This window comes from Leptopilina boulardi, unplaced genomic scaffold, assembly GCF_019393585.1.
Source record: "Leptopilina boulardi isolate dan_hultmark-lab unplaced genomic scaffold, ZJU_Lbou_2.1 LbouV2_354, whole genome shotgun sequence".
In the NCBI taxonomy this organism is placed as follows: domain Eukaryota; kingdom Metazoa; phylum Arthropoda; class Insecta; order Hymenoptera; family Figitidae; genus Leptopilina; species Leptopilina boulardi.
Window position 1 is genome coordinate 970,533 of NW_026137923.1, and position 13,421 is coordinate 983,953.

Genomic DNA, 13,421 nt, shown 5'->3' on the forward strand with positions numbered 1-13,421 from the left:
GATTCGAATTTAAGTGTTAGTTTTGTAACACTGTAAAGTTGTAATGTAAAAACTTCGACATTTGTTGCGCATGTTTTAGATTATACAAAATGATTCTGTTTTCTTTCTACAAGATACATATTTTTTTAGACATTACTTAAAAAGTACAAAAAATTGCAAAACAAATTAAAATAATTTTATTTTTATTACTTTAATAATGATAATATTAATTTAATGATAAAGTGAAGTAGAATTCATAAAATTATAAATGAAAAATGCACATAAGTATATCAAATTTAAAAAAATTATATTATTTATAAAACAAATAAAAAATACATGTCTTCATATTATAAAATTTTATAGATTATTTTGTGCAAAAGTTAATAAAATAAATGAAATGAAATCTAACAACACGTAAAAATGAACTGAACATATACTGAATTTATTTGAAATATTACAAAAATACATCTTATACCTCTAATTTTATAAAATTCTGTACTTAGGAATTATGTAATAATCAGTGGCATGATATGCCTGATGCAAATCGTATGCCACAACGTGAGATAAATCTTTTAAACATAGTAACTCTTCTTTGGCAGACATATCACGTGTTACTTTGTACCCTACATAAATTTCGCAATATTCGACATTTTTCCATGGCTTACAAATCGCATACCCTAAATCCGACGCAATAAATAGATCAACAATTTCTACAAAAATTGGAAATTCCGAAGAATTCTCTTTTTTCGCAATGAAAGATCCAATTCGATAATCTATTTGAAAATGCAGTTCTTTAACCCGGTAAACATTTTTAATCGTATCATGAAGAGTAGCACTTGTATCGAGTTTATATTTATAAATAATATCTTCAAATGATACATATTTTCCTGTACTCGCTGTCGCTGTAGGTTCTACTTTTTTATCACAATCAACCCATTTTTCGTACATGAATATTTGATGTTGCTCGGCAAAAGTTTTTATGACATTAATGAAATTATTCGTCCTTTTAATCAATTGTTTAAAATAATTATGTTTTCCTTCAAAACGCATTGTCCATAAAAAAATGATAGGTCCCATTAACAGTAGCACCAAAGGATAGTGAATCAACATATGATGTTTTGGTAGTAAGTGGGTTCCTAGAAATTGTAAAAAGTACGAATGATGCTGTACAATTAATTGTCTCAATTCGGCTATCATACTTGGCGTAACAACGGGTGAAAAAACAATTTGTAGAATTTGAGAAAGGAGCTGGAGAACTTGCCATTTTTGAAATAGACGATTTTTTTTTCTTGAGATTTTTCTATGATATCACTTATTATGAGTGGTAAATACATAAATAAGCAGCGAGCTTGTGCGGCTCGTTGACCAATTGAATACCTCTTATGCAAAGCGACAGGACTAGGTTTATTTTTTATTTGCGCATACCCGTAATTAAAAATTTTTATCCTTTCATTTAATTTTTCTAATGATCTGCAAATTGAAGAAATTCCAAATTCTCTTCTACTTCATCTGCAGATACACATTTTTCTTGCACGATTTGTTCGACAGGTTTTTCGACTGGTTCTTGAGTAACAATATTTGGCGTTTTCTTATTCTTAGATCTGTTGATTGTTTTTAATCGGTTTGAGAAAAATCCCAAACCTGTATCAGGATTAAAAAATGCTTCCTGCAAGGTTGAGAATAATATGTAAATAAAATCATTAATTACAAAAATAGATTATGTGAAATTAAAAGCATGACCAAGATTTTATTATTAAAAGAAAATAAACTTACGTAACCAAGCTTAGAACTTTTGTCTTTTAAACGCGGAAAAAGTTTGATTAATTCACTTGCGTATTTCATTTTTTCGGCTTTGGGAATTTTCTTTCCATGTTCCTGTTTCATAAGGAAAACTACAATATTCATTAATTTTTTTCTGCTTTTCAAATCCAAATCACAATCTTTTCGATTGATTAATTCAATCCCTCCAGAGACGCTTTCAATTTTAGATTGTAAATTCTATAAAATTAATTAAAGGAATAATTAATGCCATTTTACAAATCTAAGTTTTACATAAACACAATCTTCAGTCCTCAATACGGGAACATCTGTCAATTACATTAAAAAAAGATTAAACGTTAACTGGATTTACATTCCATAATAATAAGAATAATAGTTAAATTATTAAAAGTAAATAAAAAATAATGAAAAAAAATAATTTCAACATTTTTTATTAAATAAACAAAATGTGAAAAACGTTTGTTAACTAACCTTGCCACTCTCTTAATTGGGAAATCTGCTGTTTTGATTCAACAAAGATGATTTGCTGATCGAAAAAATGAAATGAGTCTTCTTCAATTAACACTCCTTCTTCATCTTTTAGAACAATTTCTGTTAGATTAAATTTTTTTTGAGCTACAACAAAAGTACACATATATTTTAATTTTCTGTTAACACATTTTTAATTAAATATGTGTGCTTGAAATTTTTGACAAATAAAACGACTTCAATTATAAACAATTTCTTTGAGAATTCTCATATAAAAATAGAATAATTTTCCGATTACAACAAAATTATTATAATTAACATATATCAGCTTGTTTTAATTTTCTTATTTATTTACTTATTTATTATTTAAAATTATTTGCAATTGTTCATTACAATTTTGTTCGCGTTAAAATTGATAAAAATCCTTTTTAGTTTTGAGGTTATGTTAACAGTACCGGTCCCCAATACCGGTTATCGCTATCATTTGGCAAACCTCGTTAAAGAATAAAATATAAATATATATAAAATATGAATAATATAAATAAATATAATATAATATACATTGTTTTTGAAATTCGAAACGAAATAAAAGGTAACATAATATAGCTTACCAGCAGCAAGAAATTCGTGATATGTGGGTGGATTTTTCTCGCACGGAACATTCATCCACACTACTTGATTTGCTTCAAAGCAAACTTTTCTTTTTTCACACACTTCTTCCATACTTTAATTGTTCACTTTTCATTTGCATAATCACGAACAGTTATGTGAGGACACAAGGAAAATTTCACCTTCATGCGCGACGTGACGCGTAAACAAATATGGCCATCAAGCTTTCATCCTTTTTGGTGCGATTGGTGAGACAAAAAATATACTCGCACTCAGAAAGTTGAAAAGTTCGATAAATACCATGCTTTTACACCATTCTGGTGCAAAAATTGCGATTTTTTTAAATTTACACTGGACTCGGTGCAAAATGTGGTTGTTCATGCATTTTTGCACCGAATTATTAACACCGATTGCTTACAACTTTACACTTGGTGTAAAGTTGTAAATGAATTTTAGAAACATTTTTAACAGTGTATATATATATATATATATGTTATGGATTTTAGCAGATTTATATACAGTATATTTCAATATGTGCTTGCTCGACTTTTATTTGATACAAATATATTCTATAAATGTTTATAAAATCTTTATCAATAATAATCTAGTGATGTAAATAAATAAAAATTACTAACTTTTTAAAAAATAATAATTTCCATACATTGAATGGATTGCGATATTTAATATTTATTAACATTGGAAGTGTTTTTAAAAAAAAAATTTGTCTAAAAAAAATTTTAATGCCATTATTCAGAAACAATATATGTGAAAAAAACGCACTTTTTTCCGACTGTCTGTATTCAGGTTAATTTGTAATTGAATATGAAAAAAAAAACTCACCAAGTATTGTAAGAGTGATGTCAGCCTCTAAGGTGGTGGTATCGTTTCTTGCCTGACAAGAATAACGTCCTGCATCCGACGCCCGTACGTTAAGAGTATAAATTGTCTGATTTGCACTCTCAGGGTATAAGATGAAATGGCTTTCACCACCTGGCCAGGGATATGCTCTGTTGTCTTTGAACCTGCATCAAAAAAAAAAATAAATAAATAACAATAAACTTGAGAAATTTCTAAAAATATTATCATAATTTTCACGTAAAAAAATAATATATTCTCTTTAACATAAAAGATATTACACCTAGATAAAAAGATTTTTTTTTAATCTTAAAATTTAAAAAATTTTAATTAAAAAAATGCCGAGAAAGTAACGAAAATTAAAATGTTCAAAATTCTCATAATGTACTAAAGATTTATATATATATGCATGTGAAATGCAAAAAAGGTGGGAAAAAAAATATTACAAGTGCCTGAGACAGCGTCAATCGAGAAAAAGGAGAGACGCCTAGACCATTTTTATCGGATTTATTCAGAAATTTTTCTATCAAATCTGTGACGCATTACCATTATCGACTCTATTTTAGAAAAATATTCTTCCAAGATTTTTCAGAAGGCGTCAGCATCTTGTCAACCCCCGAAGAAAAATCTATTTTCTTCGAGCTAATGGACATTCTGATTCCGTTATAACTCTCCAGACGAACCGAACGCCATAAATTCTCTCAAAGGAGTAAGAAAGAGAGAGAGAGAGAGAGACCTATACTGTACTCACAAGACGTGTGCGACCTTTGCCGAGTGAGTCGATAATCCGCAAAATTCTTCAATGAATTCAATAGCTATATATAATATTTTAAATGTACAAAAGCACGTGAAACATTCATCTTCAAATTTCTCAAGCGAAAATCTCGCGTAAAAATCAAGTAGAGTAATATTTATATATCTTCGTGAATTTAAATGAACGACCGGGAAGAAGAATTCGCCGAAAAATACTATACCTTGTAGGAAATAAAGAGGCGCATCTTTTTTTCCTTTGGATTTTTCTTGTCAAACGAATAGTTTATTTAATAATTAAAAAAAACTGATAAATTTTAATTTTCAAATTTCATTCAATTTTTAAACATAAATCGTCGTATCTTTCACGGAGAAAAATGGGATCGTTAAAGACGAATCGATCGATATATATATATATATATGTGACGCGCTCCGAGGAAAGGTACCTAAGAAGCAAAAAATTGTAGATTATGTTTGTGATTTTTAAAGTAAAAATACACAAAGGGAATCAACTCTCAATATAAATTATTGGTGTTTAAATCTTCATAACATTGAAAATATTCGATAAAAACTGATTTTACTTTACATAATAAAAAAATAAACTTTTCATTAAGATAAAATTACGACAAACATAACCTTAAAATGATTTGCTTCTTAGGTACCTTTCCTCGGAGCGCGTCACATATATATATATAATATATATATATATATATATATATATATATATATATATATATATATATATATAAACTATACATTTGAGGTAAATTTAAAGAATTAATGAAAGTTAAAAAAATCAAAAATTCACATTTTGCTATAAAATTTTGTGATTCTTTAAATTGAAGTTTATATATGAAATAATTGTATTCCTTACGTCAAGACAAATCGATCGATATATACAGGGTGTTCCAAAAGTATGGAAACTTGCAAATATCTCGAAAAGTACGAATTTTTTGTTAAAAATGTTCAAGACAAAAGTTGCTCCAAATAAAAAGATGTACAACTTTAAAACGAAAAAATTGGGCCCGGAGCCCAATGTTGGGCCCTACAATGAAAAAAGTGGTTTTCTTAAATGAGACCACTAATTTTCAGTATCAAATTCGTAATCCCCATGAAATTCTGCGTTCAGACATGTGGTATAAGTGCCCAAAATATTGGGCCCAATCCAAGATATTAGGTCCAAAATTTATCAACAGAGAAATAAATTTTAAAAAATCGCATCTTGGAGGGATTTTGAGATCACAGGATTAAAAATTGGAAGCTAATTTTCAAATTGGACATAGAGCCTAATGTAAGATTCCGCCGCCCAATGTGAGGCCCACAGTAAAAAAAATTAGTTGTCTTAAATAAAACCCATTAATTTTCAGTAACCAGTTCGTAATCCCCATGAATTTCTGGGTTTAGACTTGTAGTAAAAATGACAAAAATATTGGGCCCAATGTCTGGGATTAGGCCCAACATTTTTCGTTAAATAAATAAATTTAAAAAATCGCATCTTTAGGAGATTTTGGGGTCACAGGATTAGAAATTGGAAGCTAATTTTCAAATTGGGCATAGAGCCCAATGTAAGATTCCGCGGCCCAATGTGAGGCCCACATTAAAAAAAATTAGTTGTTTAAATAAAACCCACTAATTTTCAGTATCCATTTCAGAATCGTTATGAAATTCTGGGTTTAAACTTGTAGTACAAAAGCCAAAAAATATTGTGCCCAATGTCTGGGATTGGGCTCAACATTTTTTGACAAATAAATAAATTTATAAAATCGCATCTTTTGGAGTTTTTGGGGTCACAGGATTAGAAATTCAAAGCTATTTTTCAAATTGGGCACAGAGCCCAATGTAATATTCCGCAGCCCAATGTGAGGCCTACAGTAACAAAATTAGTATCCTTCCATTTCGTAATCGTTCTGAAATTCTGGGCTTAGACTTGTGGTACTAATTCCAAAAATATTGGGCCCTCACATTGGGCGGCGGAATCTTACATTGGGCTCTATGCCCAATTTGAAAATTAGCTTCCAATTTTTAATCCTGCGATCTCAAAATCCCTCCGAGATGCGATTTTTTAAAATTTATTTATCTGTTGATAAATTTTGGATCCAATATCTTCGATTGGGCCCAATATTTTGGGCACTTATACCACATGTCTGAACGCAGAATTTCATGGGGATTATATACGAATTTGATACTGAAAATTAGTGGTCTCATTTAAGAAAACCACTTTTTTCATTGTAGGGCCCAACATTGGGCTCCGGGCCCAATTTTTTTGTTTTAAAGATGTACATCTTTTTATTTGGAACAACTTTTGTCTTGAACATTTTTTACAAAAAATTCGTACTTTTCGAGATATTTGCAAGTTTCCATACTTTTGGAACACCCTGTATATAAAGTATACATTCAAGGAATTAATGAAAGTTAAAAAATCAAAAATTCACATTTTGGCAATAAAGTTTTGCTTTCTCTACGAGGAAGCAAATTTTTTTGCTGATCGTAAAGAAGAAGCAAAATGTTTATGTAATGAACATCTGAATTTACAACTTGTTTTACATATTTTGTACAAATACATTTTCTAATCTTGATTTTAGCTGTTGAGTTCCTATTTTAATTTAATTACCTATTTTAGTTTCTTATTTACAATTTATTGTTTATAGTACGTTTGGTTTAAATTTCCACAATTTTTTTTTTATTTATTTTAACACTGAAACACAATTTTAATTTATTATTAATAGTTTGTATTAATTATTTCAAAATAAAATAAAAATAAATTTAACAACAACAATTATTAAAATTGAAAATGTTATTTTGTATAATTTTTTAATTTCAAGAATAAATTAACTTAATATTTTCAATTGTACAAAACAACATAATCAAACGATTGTATATAATATAACAATTGTGACAAAAAAATGTTGTGTCAAAATAATACTAAACCCATATTTAATTCATAAGAAAAATAGAAGGAAATATAGATGGTCTTAATTTTTTTTAAGAGAGTAAAGGAATACATGTCGCGGACCCTTCAAAAGGTTTCCAGTTTGTACACAATAAACAAGTAAACACCATTAGTATTGCAAACATATTCCGTAAACGACAGTAAGTTTGCTCGTTAAATACATCTGTTGCCTTTACATTCAAAACAGGTGCAGGATTTTGTTTACTTTTATGATTAGAACATTTTAATTATATAAACATTATATGCAATCTTTCCAACTATAGGCTCTCATCACTTCAGAAACATTATTTCCTCTATCTCTCCGACAAAAATTAAAAAACAAATACATAAAATAATCAATTACCTATATTTAAAAAGAAGCGCATAGAAAAAAAGTTTTTAAAAATACAATTGATTTCCGCGAATAATTCTATTATAAATTTAATTTACATACAATGTTCAACAACGTTTGTTTCTGAAATTCGATTTCACTCGGCATGTGCATTCTATTCATGACCGGATAGAGCTGAAAAGAGACGAAAGGAAATGAATGAGCGTTTTGCACGCGTCGAATTTTTGGTTCTCGCTAAATTACTCGTTTTATAATTGTAAAGAGAGAGAGAGAGAGAGAGTATACAGTCGCGAATAAAAAAAAAAGTAAAAAAAATGGCAAATAGGAATACGTCCTAATGGATTTTACCGCGTGTTTAAGTCTGATGTGTATTTATCGTCAGTGTGGTATATGTGTATACATATATATATATATATATATATATATATGCACACTGTAATTCCCCGTAACGGAATGAGGATGCCACTATTATTCGCGCCGGGCGAACCATAGAAATTCGCGTCCTGTCCGGAAACTTTATGGGCCATGACTCACGCGAAAATTTGCAGGGATACCAACCAATGAAAATCCGTCACCGACAGTAGGATTTCCGCAATTCTTCGAACATAACGCATCGCGAATATATTCGTCGTTTAATTAAAGACACATACCCAACAAAAAATTTCAGTATTATACCAGAGTTAACTACTGGCGCAGTACTGGTTCAGTATTGGCTGCCGAGGCTGGGCAGTCTGTACTGAACCAGTACTGGTATTTTCATTGTATCAGTACTGGTGCAGTACCATCCTTCCAGTATTGGAAAACCAGTACTGAGCCGATATTGAGCCAGTACTGGCTCAAATAGATTTTCTTTTTGATTAATACTAGTTTACAAAAAGTTATAGAGTGAATCTGATGAATCTTTTTGTTTAAATATTTTGTTTATAAAAATTTTTTCACTTTGATTTTATTTTTGAAAATTAAAAGGTATTTTATTTTGCTTTTTTGTGGGTAAAATTATTTAAACAAAAAGTTTCCTGAGACTAATTCCAAAACATTTTGCAAGTTTTTTTTTATTGTTTTCAGATATGCAATAATCCAAAAAAAATTTTTAAACGATCAAACTAAAAATAAATAACATTTTTTATAAAAAAAATTAATAATTTTTAAAATAAAAATTTAAAAAAATTTTCTTGACAACACTTGTTAAAAATTGAAAAACAACTTTTAATTTCTAAAAAAGTTTTTCAAAAATTTATTTTGATGCAAATAATTAAAGTGAATAATGAAATAATTAAATAGCTAATTGTATAATTATATACATTATAATTATTTTATAAACATTTTTATTTTTACTGAACTGTTTTTATATATTATAAAAACTTTGGTTTTATAATAAACATATTTTTATATTTATTTTTTGATTTTTTTAAATAATAATTTGCAATATATATTATACTTAATAAAAAATAAAAATTCTTTTTGTTTTCGATTTTATATATAATAAAATATTTATTAGTTAGTTGACTTATTTAATTAATATTTAATTTGTGTTGGGTTACTAAAAATTTCACACACTTTTTCCTAAAAAAAAAGTATTACCTGGAGCAGAGATTTCACTATTGCAGTGAAACTTATCTCTGTTACAGTTAAAGTTTTCTTTTCGTATACAATAAATTACAAAACTACCAGTACTCAGCCAGTACTGAACCAGTAGTGGTTACCAATACTGGTGCCAACTCTGGTAGCCAATACTGGTAAAATGTTATCATCCCAAAGTTACGCCAACTCTGGCGCCAATACTGGGTGCCAGTACTGCGCCAACACTTGTCAGTACTGCGCCAGTACTGCGCCATTAGTAAATTTTTGATTGGGTATTAATATATATATATATATATCACTTAGAACTGTTTCAAAAGTAATATTATTATAGTTTGATAAAAAATATTGTTTTATTGAAAAATAGAAGTGAAAATTACATACAACAAAATTTTTACATAATAAATATTTATTTATATTTAATACAAAAATTATTCTTGAGAATTCGATGAAAACACCAGATATTATATGTGCATGTAATTATAAATAAAAGTTATTTCAGAATAGGGCTATTTAAAAACCGTGGCAAGTGTTTTGTTTCCTTGCAAAAACAGTAGAATACAATTGCATAATTAATGTGATTTTATTTACGATAAACCACAATGTGGAGAATTAAATTTAAATTCGCTTTTTCGAACAGATATAACAAAAACAGTTCTCAGTCAGTATGTAAAATTTACGGCTTTTCTTGTATATAAATATATATTCTTTTTCCAGTGATATAATTATAATATCATCGGAAAAATAATTATTTTTAATATCAGAGAATTTCAATGTTTTTGACGAACTCAGATAAGCATTAGTATAAATAATTAAACGCAAATTGTATATTAACATACCTAAGTATAAGGTTTTTCAATTCTATTTTGCCGTGTTGGGTTAGCGATACTAGCACTGTCTTTAGGGAAAAGTACTACAACTCAAGTGAATAATGGTTGTTTTATGAGCACACTTTTTGCAAATTAAATTCAACAACACTATTTTAATAGAATTTTGTTTTACAATAATTTCAAATAATGTTTCGACATTTTCACTATAGATGTGCTAATTGCAATAGATTTTGCTACTCTGGTGCATGCGCGTTTGGAAAGTTTTTTTGATTGGTCAAAAATGTGCGCGCATATTTTTAAAAATCTTATACTTCGTCCAATGGAACACCTTGACAAATATACTAGAAATATACAGATACAAATATACACAGTAAAAATATACATACACGAAAAGTCTCTTATTGTAAATTAACTACATGAAACTACCTAAGGTACAATATCAAAGTACTTTCAAGAAAAACATATATTATATGTAATTGCGCGACTTTTTACCGCAACAAGTATATATAAGCTTTTCACATGTAATAATTATCTTTTCGACCTGAATATATCCGCTTGCCTTTCGGAGAGAGATAGACAACATTGGAGAGACATTCCCACGAGTTGACATCGGGGTTGACACGCAATATATATATATAGAGAGAGAGAGACACTTCTCTAACACAGAAGCCGCTTCTTTTCATCGAAAGTTCGTCGAATCAATTAATCTACAGCAAACTAGCTTACTATTAGCTACTAAAGCCTCGTGCATTATACATATGTGTAAATGTGTATAGAGCGAACATACGCATGTGCTTACGCAGACTAGTGCACACATAGATTGCTTTAAACGCTTCTACTCGGAAACTAATTATCGTGTACAGAAGAGGGTACAGGCATACTATAGATTCAAAGAGTATTTCACTATATGTACGAAATATACATACAGAAACGATATATACACCTTTAAGTTGACTGGTTTGTCTGCGGAGAAACTATAAGGGTTCGTGTGCTCTACTGCAACTGACGTGTTTGATAGTTAACTATATAAGTATATATATATATGCTATACTGATATCTAGAGTCGTATAATCCACGTTTGAAAGTGCCTATAAACACCATAAACTAACTCGAAGGTACCTCCTGGGCATGATATAATTAATCTGCAACCCAATATCGCCTCCAGGTGATCATCCTGAAGATCCCAGTAATTTAAAGCTTATACTCCAGTTTATAGGTAACGTGGGAGAGATCGATTAAGAACATTTCACGAAAATTTACCAAACTTTGGAGGTTGATTTCAAAGATTGGAAATTCGTTAACTTGAAATCTTATATAGCTGAGATTTTAATACTCGATTTTAATGAATTAACATTAAAATCAATGGAATAATAATTCAATGAAATTAAAAGAAATATTTGTCATAAAATCAAGATATTTAGAAAAATAAACGAAAAATCAAATTCCCTTTATTTTTATGATTATCAAAATGTTTTATACTGTCTTCAAAATTTTATTATAAAATATTTACTGTAGTAATTTTTGGAAACTTTTATCGATCAGAAAAATGATTTCATTCATATTTTGAAAGTTCATAAAACTTAAGGCACTATAAATTATTATTTAATTATATATTAAGAAGAAAATTTAATGTGGTTCTATTAACAACATACACGAAATCATGGTTAATTGACATATTTTCGCGGCCCCTTTGCCCTCTTACACTAATAAGATCTCATTTGTTGCGCAAGTGAAATACTTTGATCTGGACTTTTAATTGGGTCTCTTCAATCCAAGAGTTTTCAAACTTTCTGAAAGGGATAAGTGAGACTCCTTTCAAAGTTAATTAACTTTCAGGTTTACGTCATAAAGCCCGTCTGAAAATTCAATATCCGACCTTATGATATCCGATTAATCACATACATTGCTTTTCATGGAAGAGAAAATTCTATATCGTAAGTTACAGTTTACCTGAATAATTACCTATCAACCCAATGATGTCTGTTGTGTACAAAACTTTACCATATACATATATATATATTGGGCAAAATAACAACTTTTAATTACTAAAGTTATATTTCACTGTTTCGCGAGGAAAAATAATTTTCATAATTCTGCATTCGACAATAACAAAATCAATATTCTTGTTATAACATCAGCATTATAAAATTAAAAGTATCGAAATATATTTTATGATATTTTAAAATATTTTTTACCAGTAATTATTCCACCAATATATATCCGATAATTACAAATGAAATATTGCTTTTGAATTATTATATATGCCAAATAAAAAATTGGAGGTGGGTGAAATATTTGTATTTTTTTATTGAGGTTTTTCACTTTTGTCCGCGACTATAAGCGAACCGCGCGAGAACTCAAGAACAATGCAATGTCGACGAAAAAAGAGTTTGCAAAAGTATTATTATGGGGAAGGTTGATCATAAATTTTGTACTTTGTGATGGAGGTTGGCCAGGGAAGAGGGAAGGAGGGGTGATGGGGTAGGCGCAAGTATATAGTTACGACACTGACCGGAGGCAACAACGAGTGTCGCTCCGTCAACGAGAATTTATATCATGATTCTCGGATCGACGGAAAAGCTGTTTTCTCTTGAGCTTCAACGAAAAAAGCCTCGCTTTCGGTAATAAAAGTCATGCTACTGGTCATGATGAATTTTTCCCATTTCTCGATAAAGAAATACGATCTTTCTCTCTCCACTTCTAAATGTAATAATAAAATTGAGAAAACTATTGCTTCTTATAAATACAATATAAGATTTAATTAAGTTACATTCAGATTTAAAAAAAATTAACAACACAAGATTAAATAAAAAAAAATGAATTTCACTTCATTTTGAAATCAATTTAATTTCACTTTAAATTCACTTATTTAATTCTAATTTAATTCTAATTAAATCTAATTTTAATTTAGCATAATTTTTATTCAACAGAATTTTAAGTGATTCGAATTTGGAAATGTCAGAAATTCCAATTTACCGAATCTTCATTTGTCCGAATCTTTATTTGCATAAATGGTTATTTGACAGAATTCTTAAAACGACAAATCTTCATTGTTCCGAAATTTGCAATGACCAAATAAAAAATGGACAGAATGATTTCGGCGCAATTTTTAAAATTGACCAATCAGAAATTATCAAGAAAATCGTGATTGGTAATTTTTGAAAATTGCGCCAAAATGTTTTTATTTTTTTATTCGGCCCTTTGCAATTTTAGACAAGAATTTTATCTACATAACAATTCGTATAAACGAAAATTCCTAAAATTCGATCAAATTTAGGTAAATTGGAATTTC

The 13,421-nt window shown here is 28.8% G+C and overlaps 1 protein-coding gene across 1 annotated transcript in view; it reads right to left on the reverse strand.

The window, feature by feature from the left end:
• LOC127286387 (single Ig IL-1-related receptor-like) overlaps positions 1–13,421 on the reverse strand; it is a 158,245-nt gene that overhangs the window by 60,683 nt on the left and 84,141 nt on the right. The window contains exon 2 of the mRNA XM_051312792.1: positions 3,676–3,857. Within this exon, the coding sequence (XP_051168749.1) occupies positions 3,676–3,857 (182 nt within the window). The remainder of the gene's footprint in view (positions 1–3,675; positions 3,858–13,421) is intronic.